The sequence below is a fragment of the Loxodonta africana genome, chromosome 13 (assembly GCF_030014295.1).
Source record: "Loxodonta africana isolate mLoxAfr1 chromosome 13, mLoxAfr1.hap2, whole genome shotgun sequence".
Classification (NCBI taxonomy): Eukaryota; Metazoa; Chordata; class Mammalia; order Proboscidea; family Elephantidae; genus Loxodonta; species Loxodonta africana.
The window spans coordinates 41915080-41933453 of record NC_087354.1 but is presented as its reverse complement, the minus strand read 5'-3'; the positions used below and the strand labels follow the sequence as shown (position 1 = coordinate 41933453).

At 42.4% G+C, this 18374-nt stretch overlaps 1 protein-coding gene across 7 annotated transcripts in view; it reads left to right on the top strand.

Moving 5' to 3' along the window:
- The window catches only part of PML (PML nuclear body scaffold), a 56068-nt gene that overhangs the window by 2064 nt on the left and 35630 nt on the right, over positions 1–18374 (top strand). For all 7 annotated transcript variants that reach the window (XM_023552898.2, XM_003413932.4, XM_023552900.2 and 4 more), the window contains 2 exons: positions 2671–2851; positions 4049–4515. In XM_023552898.2, coding sequence (XP_023408666.2) covers positions 2671–2851; positions 4049–4515 — 648 coding nt within the window. The remainder of the gene's footprint in view (positions 1–2670; positions 2852–4048; positions 4516–18374) is intronic.

The following is an 18374-nucleotide window of genomic DNA, read 5'->3' as shown; positions in this document are numbered from 1 at the left end:
TGGGTACACAGGGCTTGGCACAGCGGTTGGGTTGGTTTGACGTTTCAAGCCAGGGACACTGGCCCAGTGAGGCCCCCTGGAGACACCAGCTGAGGGTCTGGCATGCTTCTCCACTGGCCAAGACCTTGCCTGCTCTCTCCTTACCATCTTCATGCCTGCTCACTGGTTCCCACCAACACCATCACCTTCCTCAGACTCACTGGCCTTTCCAACTGTCATCCACCGCATCATCTTGTCCTGCTTATCTAGTCAATGCCTCCCTCCCAGTGTCTCTGACTCAGACCCCTCCTTGGCATTCCACAGCCACTGTCCTAGACCAGACCACAAGGCCCTAGGTTGTCAGAGTGACTATCACAACATGCATAGCTGATGGCTCTGTTCCCAGCTCTAAACCCTTCACTGATTCTCTGTCACCCACAGAACTGGTCCAATCTCCTTAGCTATGATCTTGCCCCAGCCCACTCCTCTGGCCTCGTTACTTATAAATACCCTATGAAATGAGAAAATAGACAAAACTAGTTTCCAAACAGGCTCTTCTGTTTCACACCTCCATGCCTTTGCACATACTGTTCTATCTGCTTCAAGTGTCCTCCCAATCCCTAAATATCTGGCAAATTCTCTCTGTTCTTCAAGACCCAGCGAGGGATCTCCTTTCCAGCCAGTCCCAACACTGCATAGAAGACTGTTCTCAAGCCTGCTCTTGGCTAGATCTGGGGTTCTTCAAAAGCAGGAGTCGTGTGTGGCTATTCTCTGCGTCCTGTCAAAATAAAAATCTGATCAATAAGTCAATTAGAGTTCAAAGGTTTTGTTGGGCAGAAAAAATCTGTTTGTGAACAGTGAGTACCCCTCCAAAGAGATGAGTTTGGCACCTTACAGTTTTGATCAGCTTCCAGGCAGTACAAATTGTTAGGGGACTTCCCAAAAGGGAAATTTAAAATGATCGGTTGTCCTTCGCTTAATTGGCAGGAGGTGGGCTATCTAAAAGTAGGGCTTTAGCTTGGATGGGTTTATCACGTTTGCGTGTCTGCATTCTACAGGCTAGTTAAGGCTTACTTAGTTATCTAAACTTTTTCCGGAGCTGTCTTTATCACGAGTTTTTAGTTTCTCGGAAAGGTTTAAAAGTTAAGTTTATTAGGTACAACCAAACACCTCATGGGATTAGTTTTATTGGTTCAAAGGTTTAGGGTCATTGTTTCGTGGGACAGTCCAGTCAACTGGCCTAATATTCTTTTTAGAGTTTCTGTTCTACCTCTTGGAAACCCTGGTGGTGTAGTGGTTAAGTGCTACCGCTGGTAACCAAAAGGTCAGCAGTTTGAATCCACCAGGTTCTCCTTGGAAACCCAGTGGGGTGGCTCTACTCTGTCCTATAGGGTCGCTATGAGTCGGAATTGGCCCAATGGTGACGGGTTTTTGTTCTACCTCTTGGAGCCCTGGTGGCGCAGTGGTTAAGAACAGTTTGCCAGTTAACCAAAAGGTCTGCCATTTGAATCCACCATCCACTCCTCAGACACCCTATGGGGCGGCTAGTTCTTCTCTGTCCTGTACGGTCACTACGAGTTGGAATCAACTCTATGGCAATGGCTTTGGTTTTTTGTTTTTGGTTCTACCTCTGTTTTTTAAAGTAGTGCCTGGGGTCTTCAAAGCTTGCTGGGGGCCATCCAAACTACAACAACTGGTCTCTATTCGCCTGGAGCAAGAGAAGAAGAAAAAGACCCAGGTATCACAAAAAAAAAAAAAAAAAAAAATTTTTTTTTTTTTTTTTTATCACAAAAGAAACTGAACTGCAGGTCTAATTGCCTCCATGAACTACTGCCTCCTTTGCCATGACACCAGAAGAACTGGATGGTACCTGGCTACCATTTTTGAATGTTTTGTTCAAGGATTCAATAGGTGGATCTGGATCAGCAAGGGAAAACATGTGAACAGAATTTCACATCCTTGTGAAATCCAGATTTACTGGACTCACTGAGAATGGAGGAACCCCCAACTCTATTGCCCTGAAAAAATATTTAAACCTTGACCTGAAACTGTCCCCTGAAGTCATCTTTAACCCAAACAGTTTAGTTCAATTACTAAAGAATGTTTGCCTTGAGCATTGTGCTCTTTTAGAGAATATCTGTGTGACGCAAATTGACCACAGTAACTCTAACGCATAGATGAGAAGCTTAGGGCACAGGGAGTCTAAGTTAACGGTGGTGTAGTAATTTGGGTAGAGATATGGAGAATGGTGAGACACACGTGAAGAATGTAACCGATAGAAATTGTTGAATGGGTGTATATTTTGCTGGGTATATTTTCACCCCACATAAAATAAATATTTTTTTAAAAAGAGTTAAGTTTAAAGGGGGGGCATTTAACAGCTGGAGGCTGGCACAGAGTTGTGCAGGGGTGAGCAGAATGAATGGATCAAAGGCAGGGGTGAAGGCTGTTTCTCTCCTTGTCAGCTCTGTTTCCTTCCCTTTCCCCAAGGCAGCGGCGCATCTGCTCCTCTCCTCCCCGCTCTGATCGCGTCTACAAAACCCACACTCTACCTCTCGTTCCTAGAACCGCCCCCGGCCCGTGTGTCACTTCCTCTCGGGAGGCGGGCCTCAGCGAGCGCCTCCCTTTTGGGCAACTCCGGCGACTCTGCTACTGGCGCGCGCCTTCCGTTCAGTTTCTCCTCCCTCTTAGCTCAGAATCGGGAATCGAAACTGCGCTGGGTTCCATGCAGCAAGAGCCCGCACCCGCCAGGTCTCCCGGGCCTCAGGAGGACCCCGCACTGCCCGACTCGCCCACTATGCCGCCCCCGGGGTCCCCCTCCGAGGGCCACCAGTCCAGCCTCAGCCCCAGCCGCAGCTCCAACCCCACGGAGGTACTGTTGGGTTTTGGGGTTATGGAGTTTGGGCTTTGTTAGTTTGCTCTGGTGGGGGATAGGGGCGGGTTGGGGGGGTGGGGAGGAGGGTGTAATGGGGAACCTGGCCAAGTACCTTGAAGAGTGGTACAAGGGAAAGATCAGACTCCCAGGTACCGACTCTCTTGGCAGGGGTCGGGGGTGGAGCAGTGGGGGAGAGTAGAAAGGGAACCAAGATGAGCTGGGGCAGCCTCTCTGAGCTGCAGTTTGTCCATTGAGCAGAGAGGAGAGCTGAGGGTCATAGGCGCCCCCCCCCCCCCCGCGCCCTGGGGCCTTGCCCCTTGTTCTTGCTTCAGCTGAAGGATCACAGATTAGCAGGGGACAGGGAGTAGCCCTGTGGCACTGGCCTGGAGCCAGGGGGCATGTCCCCAGGTTTGGGAAAGCTAAAATCTAAAGTTTCCAAATTGGAGGCGGGAAACTGTGGCCCAGACAGAAGTATCTTGGCCAAGGCCTCGTAGCTCAAGTTGTCTCTCCTCCAGGAAGCCTTCCAGATCCTTGTCTTGGAATACTCTCCCTGCCCTGCCAAGAGAAGGGGCATGTTAGGTCCTTCCCCAGGAAGATTTGCCTTAGCCTGTTCCATCTCAACACCCGCACCCCCCAAGGAGCTCTGTGAGGTCCCTTGCTCTGTGTTCTCCCAGGCCCTTTGCTCCTCTTCAAGAAAGCTCAAATGACGCTGTACTGCAGTAATTTTTATTATTATAACTAAGGTTGATATTAGTCTTATAATTTATAAGCCTGGTAGTCTTATAACTAAGATTAATATTTTAGACAATACTCATTAACATCTATTAAGGGCTTCTCAAGTGTTCGATACTGTGTTAAACATTTTATATGAGGTTTACGCTTAGGTCCTTAAGTGTGCCTACTTTCTAAACTGAAGGCAAGAATATGTCCTATTCATCCTTGTATCTCAGGGTGTGTCTGATGGAAAGTAGGTGGTCAGTGAATTGTGGCAGAGAGCAGGAAGGCCTGAGTAAATGGGGCCTGGGGTGCTGATAAGCCAGGGTTTTGCAACATTCAATGACTGATCAGGTGGCATGAAATATGAAGTCCCAGGAGCCCTGGACGGAGGGAAACCCCGGCCCACAGGGGTGGGTGGCCAGGAGGGTGAGGACCCCCGGGACTTCTCCAGACTTCATGCCCCTCTTTGCCCCCTAGCAAATCGCAGAGGAGGAATTCCAGTTTCTGCGCTGCCAGGACTGCAAGGCAGAAGCCAAGTGCCCCAAGCTGCTGCCTTGTCTACACACGCTTTGCTCAGGATGCCTGGAGGTGGCGGGTGTGCAGTGCCCCATCTGCCAGACGCCCAGGTCCCCGGGTGCTAACGCGCCGGCCCTGGATAACGTCTTCTTCGAGAGTCTGCAGCGGCGCCTGTCGATATACCGGCAGATTGTGAGCGTCTGTGCAGCCTGCACCCGCTGCAAAGAGCCCGCCGACTTCTGGTGTTTCGAGTGCGAGCAGCTCATCTGCACCAAGTGCTTTGAGGCGCACCAGTGGTTTGTGAAGCACGAGGCCCGACCCCTGGCGGATCTCCGCGGCCAGTCGGTGCATGAGTTCCTGGACTGCTCCCGGAGGTCCAACAACATCTTCTGCTCCAACTCCAAGCACCACACCCCTGAGCTGACTAGGTGAGCCGGCCCCCCCAGGGGAGTGCGGGCTGGAGGGTGGGGCAGAGACCCAAAGACGTCATGCAGCTGTGGGTAAGGACTTTGCAGAGTCTTAACAGATTCCCTAGTGGCGCAATGGTTAAGTGCTTGGCTGCTAAAGGTCAGCGGCTCCTTGGGGGAAAAGACCTGGCGATCTGTGACCTGCTCCCTCCCATAAAGATTCCCCCCGCCTCCCCTCCCCTCAAAAAAAAGAAAAAACAGACCCACTGCCTTCAAGTCAGGTTGCTTCCGACTCATCAGGACCCTTTGAAACCCTATGGAGCAGTTCTACTCTGTCCTGTACGGTCATTACAAATCCGAATCGGGTCTACTGCTCGCAACACCACCACCACCAGGGCCTTAGCTCCAGCTGTGGCCTGTGGACCGGCAGCATCTGCAGAGTTGACCATAACTGATGCTACCAATCCCCACCTTGGTGAATACTATGAGTTTCAGATTCCCTCTTTTTATAAATAATGCTCGGCAATCATCTATGCAGTCCTATGCAAGAATTTCTTTAGGACAAAATTTGAGAAGTGCCCTTGCTGTAAAACGAAAAATTTACGTTGTGATACATGTTACCAGACTGCCCTTTAGGAAGTCCTACAGTAGAATTTTCCGACTGCTTTGTATTCAGCTCAGTATATAGCTGGATTCTAGGATGAGACGCAGGGAGTTTCTTTCTGAAAAGTCAAACCTGTAACACCTGGCGGTGCTATATGGAAATGTCGGTATGAAAAAAATAATCGAACCCAGATATAATTTTTTTTTAAGTAGCATAAATTTTTAATGCAGTCTTTTAATAAATAATACATTTTATGATTCAAAACATTACAAATTTTAGAAAAATATAGACGGAGTGAAATCTTCATCCCACCCCTGCCTCTTGTCTGTCTCATTCCCACTATTCTCTCCCCACCACACATCCACTGGTAGTCATTGTTTTTAGTTTTGAATGTTGAATGTATCTTTCCAAAGTTTCTTTGTGAATGTATAAACAGATATGAGTATATAGTTTCATAAGGTCGGATTCCCCTTCTCCCCATTTAACCAAAAAGGTAGTATTGTTGTTAGGTGCCTGCGAGCCAGTTCCCAGGAATACATTGCTTGTATGAGATTCCCATGGGTACTAGTTCTTTGGGATCCTTTTGCGAAGAGATCGTATTCTCTGGCCATCCTGGACATACTCAGAACTGCACACCTGCTAAACTGAGTGTGGTTTGTTTCCACACCACCTGCAAAACCTCTCTGAGGGTCTGAGGGGATCGGGTTTCCTCCCAGGGAAACGTGGGAGATTATTGTTTTAATTTGCATTTCTTTGCTTGGTGACAAGGTTGAGTAGCTTTTCATATGCTTATTGGCCGTTTGTGTTTCTTCACTTCTGAATTGCCTGTTAGGTCCTTGGCACATTTGTTTTTAAGGAATTAGTCACTTTAATTCGTAAGAGCATGTTGTAGCGCAAATATTTTCCCCACGTTGACCTTTGGCATTTCCTTTACTATGTTATCTTGCGTTTAAAATAAATTTTTAGTTTTGTATACAGGTAGTCCCTGACTTACAACAACATTCGAGTTACAGTGAACCACACTTAGACGACTCTCCAGTTTTGGGTTTTTTTTTTTTTTAATATTACTATTTTAATGTAGTATAATTTAATATTACTATATATGACGTTGCACCGCATAATTTGCTGATGTTATCATTCTCAGATGTAATGTTTTCAACCCCCCCAAAACAAAAAAGATTGGCTTTATAAAGATACTGAAAATAAAAGGCAATAATGAAAACTAAAAAAAATGAGGTATTTGACTTACATCAGAACCAACTTACCACGGAGTGGTTGTCAGAGCAGAACCCTGTTGTAAATCGGGGACCACCTGTAGTCAAATCCCTCGCTCTCTTCCTTTAAGGTCTCTGGCTCTGATGCATCCTAGGCAAGATTTTTCCCCACGCCAATGTTAAAGATATTCTCTTACATTCTGATTACTTCATAATTTTGCTTTTATATTTAAATCTTTAATTCATATGGAATTTATTCTTGTGCATGGTATAAGGTAGGAATCTTAACTTTTTTTTCTCTGGATGGAAAGTCAATTCTCTCAGCATTATTTGTTGGATAGTCTACTCGGCTCATTGATCTAAAACGCCCTTTTTTTTTTTTTCCATGTACTAAATGCCCATGTAGTCGTGAGTGTGTTTCTGAATCTGTTCCGTGCCAGCGATCTGACTTTGTTGTCATTAGTTGCTGTCAAGTCTGCTCTGATTCATGGTGACCTTATGGATCGTTGGTATGTTCGAGTTCATTGCTGCAACTATTGTGTCAATTCACCTATTGAGGGTTTCCCTCATTTTCACTGGTCCTCTACTTTACCAAGGAGTCCCTGGGTGGGACAAATGTTAAATGCTTGGCACCTAACCAAAAGGGTGTGAGTTCAAACTCACTCAGAGGTACCTTGGAAGAAAGGCCTGGTGATTTGCTTCCAAAAAGTTACAGCCATGAAAACCCTATGGAGTGCAGTTTTACTCTGAGACACATGGGGTCCACGATTCCATGGCAATTGGTTATTGTTGTTGCTTCTGCTTTACCAAGCATGCTGTCCTTTTCTAGTGATTGATCTTTCCTAATGTGTCCAAAGTAAGCGAGTCAAAGTCTCACTATCCTTACGCCTAAGGGACATTCTTGTTGTAGTTCTTCTAAGACCAATTGGTTTACGCTTTTGGCAGTCCTCAGTGTGTTCAATATTCCTCACTAGCACCACAGTTTGAACACATCAGTTCTTCTTCTGTCTTGCTTTTTCATTATCCAACTTTTGCATGTGTACGAGGTGACTGAAAAGACCACAGCTTGGGTCAGGTGGCCCTTGGTCATCAAAGTAATATCTTTGCTTTTTAAAACTAAAGAGACCTTTTGCAGTAGATTTGCCCAATGCAGTATGCTGTTTGATTTCTTGACTGCTGCTTCCATGGACGTTAATTGTTGACCTAAGTAGGAGCCCTGGTGGTGCAGGGGTTAAAGTGCTCGGCTGCTAACTGAGAGATCAGTGGTTTGAACCCACCAGCCGCTCCACGGGAGGAAGATGTGGCAGTCTGCCTCTGCAAAGATTACAGCTTTGGAAACCCTACGGGGCAGTTCTCAAGTCATTGACAACCTCAGTTTCTTCTAGTGCCCTGACTATTCCTTCATGAATCCTTAACTGCTGTAAGAATTTCTGCAGCTTTATACTTGATGGGGCACATTCTCATTCTTTGCTCTTCAAAATTGTTTTTGCTTTTCTTTGATCTTAGAATTTTTGCAGTTTGAAAACTTACATATTCGTTGGGATTTTGATTGAAATTGCATTAAATCTGGGGAGAACTGACCCATCTCTTGCTGTTTCTTTCAGGTTTTATAGCTTTATTCACATAGGTTTTGAGCTTTTCTTAGTAAATTTATAGTATTTAGTTAATATTGTGAATGGGATCATTTTCCATTATAATTTCTAACTCCTTATTGCTAGCATTAATTTATGCATATTAATTTTATACCCAGCCATTTTATAGAGCTTTTTTATTAGTTCTAGTAAGTTTTTGTATTGATTCTTTTGGGTTTGCTAGGTAAACAATCATATTATCTACATATAATAAAAACTGTAGATGATATGATCGTTTACTCAGCAAACCCAAAGGAATCGACTCGATGGCACTGGGTTTGGTTTTTGGTATAATAAAAACTGTGGGGGTTTTTATTTCCAGTATTTTATATATTACCTCATTTTATATCTTGGTTTCATTGGCCAGAACTAACAGAACAATAGTGAATAATAGTGGTTTAAAAAGGCAACTTAACACGTTCCTACATTTAATAAGTAGCCCTGGTGGCGCAGTGGTGAAGAGCTTGGCTGCTAACCAAAAGGTGGGCAGTTCAAATCCACTGCCACTCCTTGGAAACCCTATGCAGCAGTTCTACTCTGTCCCGTAGGGTCGCTATATGTCGGAATCGACTTCACAGCAATGGGTTTGGGTTTTTTAAAAAATATGTATATTTAACGAGAAAGTTTATGTTGTTTTGTTAAGTGTGATGTTTGTTATTGACTCCCTTAGGTAATTTTTTTAAAAAATCACATTAAGAATGTTGCTTCCCATTCATGAAAAATCCCATTAAGAAAGTGTGTTCCTATTCCTGGTTTACTAAGGGTTCTGTTGCTGTTGTTGTTTTGTCTTACTTTTGACTCAGGAGCAGGTGTCCTTTTGGACTCTATGAAGGTGTCTTTTCACCTTTTAATATGATAAATCATATCAGTACGTTTCTTAATGTTGAACATTTTGAATTCTCAGGAGGAAAAATGCCATTTGGTCATGATATACTATTGTTTTAATTCATAGCTAGACTTGGAATAGACTCAATGACACCGGTTTTTTTTTTTTTTTTTGGTTTAGACTCCATTTAGTAATATTTTATTTAGGCCGTCATCTATATTCATAAATGTGATCGATTTTGTATGAATGTGTATGATTTCTTTGTCAAATTTTCTTACTCATTTTATACTAATCTTTTTAAATGAAATTGTAAGCTTTCCTTCTTTTTTGAACATGATAATATTGTATATAAATTGCTTAGCACAGTGCCTTGTTACTGTTGCGTGTCATTGAGTAGATTGCGACTTGTAGGGACCCTATATGGCAAAGTAGAGCTGCCTCATAGGGTTTTCTAGGCTGCAGTCTTTACAGGAGCAGATTTCGAGGTCTTTTCCCCTGTGGAGCTGCTGGTGGGTTTGAACTGCTGACCTTTTGGTTGGTAGCCGGTTGTTAACCCTTGTGCCTCCTCATTTTGCCTAGCATATATTGTTACTCAATAAATGTTAAAATCCTATTATATATTCTCTGCTTTAGAACAGTTTAAAGAACATAAGTTCTTTTCCCTTCAAACTTCAGAGAAGTTGCTTGAAAAACCATCTGGGACTGGTACCTTTTATGAGGATTAGATTTTTGAGAATCTTTTCAATTTTTTCCATGGTATTAATCTATTTTGGATCTTGAGTCATATTTTCTGGAAAATTTCCAGTTCATTCAGAGTTAGCTTTCTTAATTTAAAAAAAAAAAAAAAAACTCCTCTATACCTGTAATTACACCCCTTTTCTTATGTCTGTGCTCTGGTGGCACAGTAATGAAGCATTTGGCTGCTAACTGAAAAAAGGTCAGTGGTTTCAACCAGCCACTCATCAGGAGAAAGATGTGACAGTCAGCTTCCGTAAAGATTACAGACTTAGAAACCCTATGGGGCAGTTCTACATAGATGTGAGTAGGAATCGATTCGACAGCAACGGGCTTCGTTTGGTTTTTGATTTGTTATGTCTAATAGGAAACCCTGGTGGCGTAGTGGTTAAGTGGTATGGCTGCTAACCAAGAGGTCAGCAGTTCGAATCCACCAGGTGCTCCTTGGAAACTCTACCGGGCAGTTCTACTCTGTCCTGCAGGGTCGCTATGAGTCAGAATTGACTCGACGGCAGTGGGTTTATGTCTAATATTGTATATTTGTGTCTGGGAGCTCCTGGATAGTGCAGACAGTTAACAAGCTCAGCTGGTAACTGAAAGGTTAGAGGTTTGAGTTCATCCAAATGTGCCTGGGAAGAAAGGTCTGCCCATCTACTGAAAAATCAGCCATTGAATATCCTATAGAGAACAGTTCTGGCTGACATACATGGGGTCACCATGAGTTGGAGTTGACTCAGTGGCAACTGCTTATGTTTGTGTTTAACTTAGCTCTTAGTTTTTCCTCAGTTTGCTTACTGATATTAATGTTTTTCTTCTTTCTAATTAATCATTCTGTTTTTGTCATCATTATTTCTTTTATTTTTTTATCATTATTCTTTAATTGAATATTTAATTCAATTACTTGTGAACTTTATTGTTTAACAACAACAAAAAAAATTTAAAGGTATGAGTTCCCTTCTGAGGTGGCTGTGGCTGCATCCCATAAGTTCTATAAGGAGTGTTCACATAGTCAATCAATTCTCAAATAACTATAATTTCAGTTTCAATTTTCTGTTTGGTGGAACAGTTTTAGTGAAGAGTTTTTTGTAAAATTTTCAAGTGGTTTGTGATGTCTGGTTTCTATATTGATGTTAATTTCTACAGTATGGTCAGTTAATATATCCAGTAAGAGGTCTGTATCTGGGACTATATTGACATTTTCTTTGGAGCCTAGAACATGATCAATTTCTGTAAATATTCCTTGGACTTAAAAAAGGTGTACACTTTGCAAGGTACCATTTTATACACACACATATTGTTGTTAGGTGCCGTTGAGTCGGTTCCGACTCATAGTGATGCTGTTACAACAGAACAAAACACTACCTGGCCCTGCACCATCTTCACAATCCTTGTTATGCTTGAACCCATTGTTGGAGCCACTGTGTCAATCCATCTCATGAGGGTCTTCCTCTTTTTCTCTGACTCTCTTCTTTACCAAGCATGATGTCCTTCTCCAGGGACTGATCCCCCTGATAACACATCCAAAGTATGTGAGATGAAGTCTCGCCATCCTTGCTTCTAAGGAGCGTTCTGGCCGTACTTCTCCCAAGATAGATTTGTTCGTTCTTTTTGCAGTCCATGAAATATTCAATATTTTTCACCAGCGCCATAATTTAAAGGTGTCATTTCTTCTTTGGCAAAGTGAAAGTGTTTATTTAGTTAGTCAAGTAAAGGAGCATGCCGGGACTTGAGTTGCCATCATAGTAAGCAGAATCAGGAAATTATACATATTCATGATTTTTGCTGATTATTCATTGCAGGGTAGGGCTAGGAGTTGGCATGGAAGCGACTAATGGACTTTTTGCTTCTGCAGTGGGCTCGGCTACTGCAGAAGACATAAGTCTGGTGATTTTTAGTTCCTTGGCATGAGTGTTTTTGTTCCTTGACATGAGTTTTCTGATTCACCTGCACACGTCTGGTGGTCCGGTGCTGGTTTTTTTTGGAACTTGTTTATGACTTTTAGCAGCAGAATTACCTTGAAGTTAAAACCATGTAAATAAAGAATAAGGAAGTGGTTAGGCATAGACAGTTTTGGCCTGAAGCCCTAATATAGCCTGGTTCTATGGTGAGGGCAGGAGTGCGGTTTAACAGCCACCTCAATACTTCATATTTAATGGCCATCAGTGGCACAGATTTTAATGCTCCAAAGGAAATATCAATTCAGCAAAATGTTTACATTTAATTTACTTTTAAAAACAGTAAATTTAAGGAAGAACTGGCTTCTCCTGATACCTCATTTTTAAATTATTGATACAGATTTAGCAGAGAAATAATTATATATTTTGCCCAACATAAAATAATCCACAAAAGATTTCTAAGATAGATGCGTAGCTTGCTCACTTTCCAAAAATAAATAAAGCCTCTCTAGCTCTCTAAGCATTAAAAAACAAAGTCCAAAAAAAACACTCTTAGATATCAATCAGATCTTTAACAGCCCACACAGTTACATAAAGTATTTTCTGTCTCAAAACTTTCTCAAATTCAAAACATATATACTTCCTAAAATGTGACAGGCTCCCTTTTAAACCAGTAAGTCTGTTTCCATGGCAACACTGGGGGACCATAAGTCGCATTAGTTGACTGTGGAATTTCTGAATCTTCTTTACATCTTGAGCGTGGTTTGTTCTGTACACCAAACAAACTGAATCATCTGTTACTTTAATACACAGATTCCCATCAGTATGCCTGTATTTGAGAACCACAGGGGCCTTGATAGGGCCGGTGAGGTAGAGCTTCTCTGCTGCCATGCTGAACTTCTCCCAGGCCTGGTACTGCAGCATTGTGGGCCTGGGGTGGGGCCACCAACCCACTCAGGTGTCCCAGCCACTCAACAATGGTGGTGCTTCTTCTTACCAATTTTTTTATGCCTTTTTTATCTTAAGTATCCTTTTTTTTTTTTTCAGTAATGTGTTCTGTGCATTTGTTTGGTTTGTGTTTTTTTTTTTTTTTTTTTTAGCACTTTATTGTGTTTTAGGTGAAAGTTTACACAGCAAATTATTTTCCCATTTAATACTTTATACACAGTTTGTTCCGTGACATTGGTTGCTATCCCTGCAATGTGTCAGCACTCTCCACATTTCCACCCAGCCTTCCTTGTTTCTGTACTTGCAGTTTACCTGTGTCTTCCTGCCTTCTCATCTTTGTTTTTGGGCAAATGTTGCCTGTTTGGTCTCATATAGTTGATTGTTCTAAGGAGCATATTCCTCACAGATGTTATGGTTTATTTTATAGGTCAGTCTATTATTTGGCTGAAATGTGACCTCCATGAGTGTCTAAGCATCCTTTCTTAACAGTTATTAAGCTTTATTATCACATTACGACCAACTTATTAGTCGTAATCTTAGACTTTAACTAGCTTCATTGCTCACAGTAATTTTTTTCTGTAGCGTGTCTTCCCCTTTCTTGAATTATTTTACTGTGATTAATTTCCCATTTGGTTGGAATACTTAATCAAGTTTTTTTTTTTATTTTTAAAAAAGAGTGTACTTTCCTAATTAGATAGTAGACAAGAACTATTTTAGGTGAAGGGAAAGACAACACACAATACAGGAGAGGTCAGCACAACTGGACTAAACCAAAACCAAAGACATTTCCTGAATAAACTTAACACTTTGAAGGCCAGAGTAACAGGGGCAGGGGTCTGGGGATCATGATTTCAGGGGACATCTAGGTCAACTGGCATAATAAAATCCATTAAGAAAACATTCTGCATCCCACTTTGGTGAGTGGCATCTGGGTTCTTAAACACTAGCAAGTGGCCATCTAAGATGCATCAATTGGTCTCAACCCACCTTGAGCAAAGGAGAATGAAGAACACCCAAGATGCAAGGTAATTACGAGCCTAAGAGACAGAAAGGGCCACATAAATCAGAGACCACATCAGCCTGAGACCAGAAGAACTAGATGGTGCCCGGCTACCACCGATGACTGCCCTAAAAGGGAACACAACAGAATATTCCTGATGGAGCAGGAGAGCAGTGGGATGCAGACCTCAAATTCTTGTAAAAAGACCAGACTTAATGGTCTGACTGAGACTAGAAGGACCCCGGAGGTTGTGGTCCCCAGACCTTCTGTTAGCCCAAGACTGGAACCATTCCCAAAGCCAACTCTTCAGACAGGGATTGGATTGGACTATAGGATAGAAAGTAATACTGGTGAGGAGTGAGCTTCTTGGCTTAAGGAGACACATGAGACTATGTGGGCAGCTCCTGTCTGGAGGGGAGATGAGAAGGCAGAGGCGGACAGAAGCTGGATGAATGGACATGGGGAATACAGGGTAGAGAGAAGGAGTGTGCTGTCTCATTAGGGGGAGAGGAACTAGGAGTACATAGCAAGGTGTGTATAAATTTTTATATGAGAGACTGGCTTGATTTGTGAACTTGCAGTTAAAGCACAATAAAAAAAAATAGAAAAGAAAGCGTGTACTTTCTGAGTCCTTAAATGTCTAAATGTGAATGTCTTTTTTTTTGCTGCCACACATAAAGGAAAGTTTAGCTAGGTGTAGAATTCTGGGGTCGCAATTCTTTCCTCACAGAATATGTAAACACTGCTTCATAAATTTCTAGCCTCCAGTGTCGAAGATTGGAAATTCCATTATTGTCTCAGTATTTTTTTCCTTTGTGGGTGGTCTGTTTGATTTTATTTGGTAAAGATTTTTATATAATTTTCTCTTTATACTTGGATACCATTGATCATAGTTATATGTAGGTATAGGTCTATTTTCCCCTCAGTAATTCTCTATGACCAATGTTGATCTAAAAACTTGAGTTTTTCTTCAGTTCAGGGAAATTGTCTTCTACTTTTTTAATGTGTTGATTCCCTTTCATTTGCTTTTTTTTTTTCTTTTTGCAATTATTTTCATATGGATATTGAACTCCAAATCCATCTTCTACATCTTTTATCTTTTTTCTTGTTAATTCTATTGCTTTTCTTTTTTTCCCAGAATTCAAATAGAATTCCTTGAATTGATTTTTTAGTTCACCAACTCGTTTCTTTAGGAGATGCCATTCTGCTATTTGTTGCCTATGTTGAGTTTCCACCCTCTGCCCAGCAATCAAGTATTTTTAATTTCCAGAAAATTTAATATGCTTAAGATGGTTCTTTTGTCAGCCTGTTCTTGTTTTCTCTTGTAGTATTTTCTTATATTTTCCTTAAAAAAAAGAAAAAAATTAACATTTTAGACGTTTTTGTTTCCTGTATTACCCTTTTCTCAGTGGGGGCCGAGAGACTTGCTTGGTTTGGCTCCCCATCTTGAACAACTGATTGTCTTCACAGATCATGTGTTTCCACGTTGAGGTTCACATTGTTCAATTTTAATGGCTAACGTGGGCTCGGCAGCAATGGTGTAGACACAATTGATTCTCCCACCCCCAAAGTGAGGACTGTGAAGCCTCTAGAGCCCGACGGCAGTAGACTGAAAGTGGTCCCACCCCTAGTGTGGGAGTCAGGGGTAGATTTCTCCCCCAGGTACAATGGGCAAGGCTGGTCCAGTAGTGGGTATGCCCCCGCATCCTTGGTGGATGGCTTGAAAAACCTGACCTTGTTGCTTAAAAGTCTCACTCTTAACACTCCCAATTCTCATCGTTTCACAATTTCCCAGTAGTTACTAGAAAAACTCAATTTGTTTTTCTGCAGAAAATCTTAGAGCTATAAATAACGCACAACTTCCTTCTGGCCACGAGTCAGTAATAAGCCACCTTGTCCTTTGAAATTGAGCTAACTTAGAGCTTACACTGGGGAACAGCACCAGAGCTGACTTTAAACCTGGGACCTGGCCAAAGAGTGTCTACCCTGAGGCCACTGCCACTTGATCAACCTGCCTGTGGAGTCCGTTCTTTCAGCCCACATCTCTGTGTGGCAGGCCCTCTGCTAGGTGCTGGGGTATACATTTGAACCAATAGCCCCAGCCCTTGGTGGAGAAGCCACATCAGCAGGGAACAATCAAGGCTGCTCACTCTTGCCACTGTCCTATCTCCTGTGTCCGGTTTTGATTACACCTTCACACTGTCTTCTACCTTATGCTTTCCCTTGCCAATTCCTCCAATCAGGCACAGCAGTGACAGCCAGTGAGCACTCAGTCAATAGTTGATAAAGGGCAGAAGCAATCAGGCATGAAGGTGGGTGATCTTGTTTATTTTTCTTGCTAGCTTACTCTTACTTTTCCACTGAATATCCTGTGGAATGATACAGTGGGAGTCAGACCCCACAGAGGCTCTATTGGAGATCCATTGGTGGGTTTTAAGGCAGAGGGTGAGATGATTAGATTCTTCCTCTGCTCTGTGATACTTTGACAGAACTGGGCATATTTGGGAACAGGGAAACTGGTATTTGTTCCTGTGGCTGGATACTTACTTAAATTTAGCCTATTTTACTAAGAATTTGAGGTGCTTTATTACCAAACTGTTGGGTAAGTACCCAACAGAAACTGAAGTAAAGAATTTGGACCAGGGAAAAGGAAGCCCCATTAGGAGACTGAGGTCATAGACCAGGTGGGTGAGACCTGCAACAACGCAGAGATGGTGGGGTGAGGGCAGGCCAGAGGCTCACACTGCCGGGCCTGCCTGGGGGCTAAGGTAGCGGCAGCTTTTCTAGCACATGTGCCCTAGAGCACTGGGGAGTGGCTTTCCCCCAAAAGTGATATGGGTCTAGGACTATAGGTAGACCTGAGACCTGTGCCTGGGTATCAGATCCTAAGGCTTGCAGGATGGTATGGGGGAATTAATCCTGGGCCATCAAAGCCTGTAGCTGGAAAGAGCTTGGATTATAGTTCAGTGGGGAAAACAAAAGACGTATTAATCAAGTTTAAGAGGTGTGATGATGTCATAAGCTGGGAAAACAGTTCCCAAGACTAGAATCTAGAAAGATTGGCAGCAGATGGGGCAGAGGCCTGCCAGCAGCATTGGGGAGGGTGAGGGCAGAGGCTGACATCAAGTGATGGCAAAGCTGGTGGCAAGGCAGGGAAGGGCTGCAGGCTGAAAAGGAAAAGAGAGGGTCAAGGATCCTGATGGGGCTGCTTCAGGCCTGGACTAGGGGGAGGCAAGCCAGACGCCTGGGCGCAAACCTTAAGGAGGCACTCACCTGCACTCACAGAAACTGAGAATGTTTGCCCCAGGCGTCTAACTTGCCTCTCCCCGGGCCTTGGTTCTGTCTGGTGCCCTCGATGATGCCACCAGGAAATCACGTCTTACTGGGGATTGATTATCTCATTGAAGATTAGTTCCTGACGCCAATGAAAAGAAAGGCTGCTGCCAGGAGTTGGGGCAATATGCTTGAGTGGAGATAGTCAGATGACCCATTTTCCAGTTTTTCTGCTTTTTGAGATAGTTTCCTATGCCGTTGTCTTAATTCCTGCACCCTCCCTTGAAGTTGTTGAAGAAGAAAGAGTTGTCCCCATCGTACAAATGAGGCAAGAGGCCAGAGAGTTACTCCAGTTAGGAGCTTCTCAGAGCCACGGCCAGAACAGGATGCAGGGTTTCCTGACTGCAGAATCAGTGCACCTTTCCTAGTACACAGCCTCTATGCTCAGGTAGTCCTCAACCAACAACTGGGCTGGTTTGCAAAAAGGATGCTGCAAGGTGCTTGTTTGGAACTCAGAGTGTATTTTCCCTTCAAATTATATTATTAAAAGTAATTATCCTACTTAGTCAGCATTAAGTTTAATTTTCCTTGACTTCAACAGAAGAAAAAGAAGCTGAATTAAAACTAAACAGATAGATAGATGACAGATGGTTGGATGGATAGATAGATAGCTGCCGTCAAGTGTGTTCCAACTTATGGCCACCTTATGTACAACAGAACGAATGTTTCCTGGGCCTGCGTCATCCTCATGATTGCTGGCATATTTGAGTCCATTGTTATAGCAATTAAAGTAAAATTAGACTTGTTAAACTTTAAAGAAATATTTCTTCATCCCAAAATATTTTTCCTAAAAGATCACTCTAGAATTAAGCCAAAAAATTACAAAGACATTAAGAGGCTGGAGGCATTATAGTTTATTTTTAATGAAATGCTCCTATTTTAGAAAGTAGTAATTGAGTCTCCACTATGACAGATGAGGACAGTCTGTTCCCATCCTTCTAGTCTTGATTCCAAATCAAAACAGCTACAAGGCTCAACACTGATCATTTTGCTTTTTATATCACTTTTCCCAAGTTCTTTATCTTGATTCAGCTCTTTCTTAATTGGGCAGTTTGGTCAATAAACAGTTCTTTCAAGGAGGACTTCTGTATTCTGAATTCCTTGAGTATCTTGGTGTTGGTAAAGTCTATCTGTTGCCCTTATATTTGAATAACATCTTGGCTGGGTATAAAATTTTGGCTCATACTCTCTTTCCTTCAGAACTTTGTAGACATTGCTGCATTGTCTTCTAACACTGAGTGTTCATGAGGAGAGGTCTAAGGCCAAACTGATTTGCTTTTCCTGCCTTGATGCCCAAAGATATTTTTTTTAATTCTCGAAGTTTATTAATTTAACCCACTGTCTTGGTGTTGAGCATTTTGTATCAAAGTATTCTGAAACCTGGTATGATCCTTCAATCTAAAAGTGTTTTTTATTTTAATGAAATTTTCGTACATTATCCCACCTTTTCCTTTTTCTTTGTCTTTCTCCTCATTTTCCTCTTCTTGCTGTACTATCACCAGTATCACACTTTTTAATTTATTAATTTTGGTCTTTTGCAGATTAGTAATTTAACAGCATTAGTACAGTTTGGGAGGAATTAATTCTTTTGTGATTATAGAAAGAGTAACCAAGATCAGAAGCACACTATGCATTCAAAGCTACATAAAAGTAATTTTTTTAGTATCTGTATAAAAAATGTAACACATTTTTAT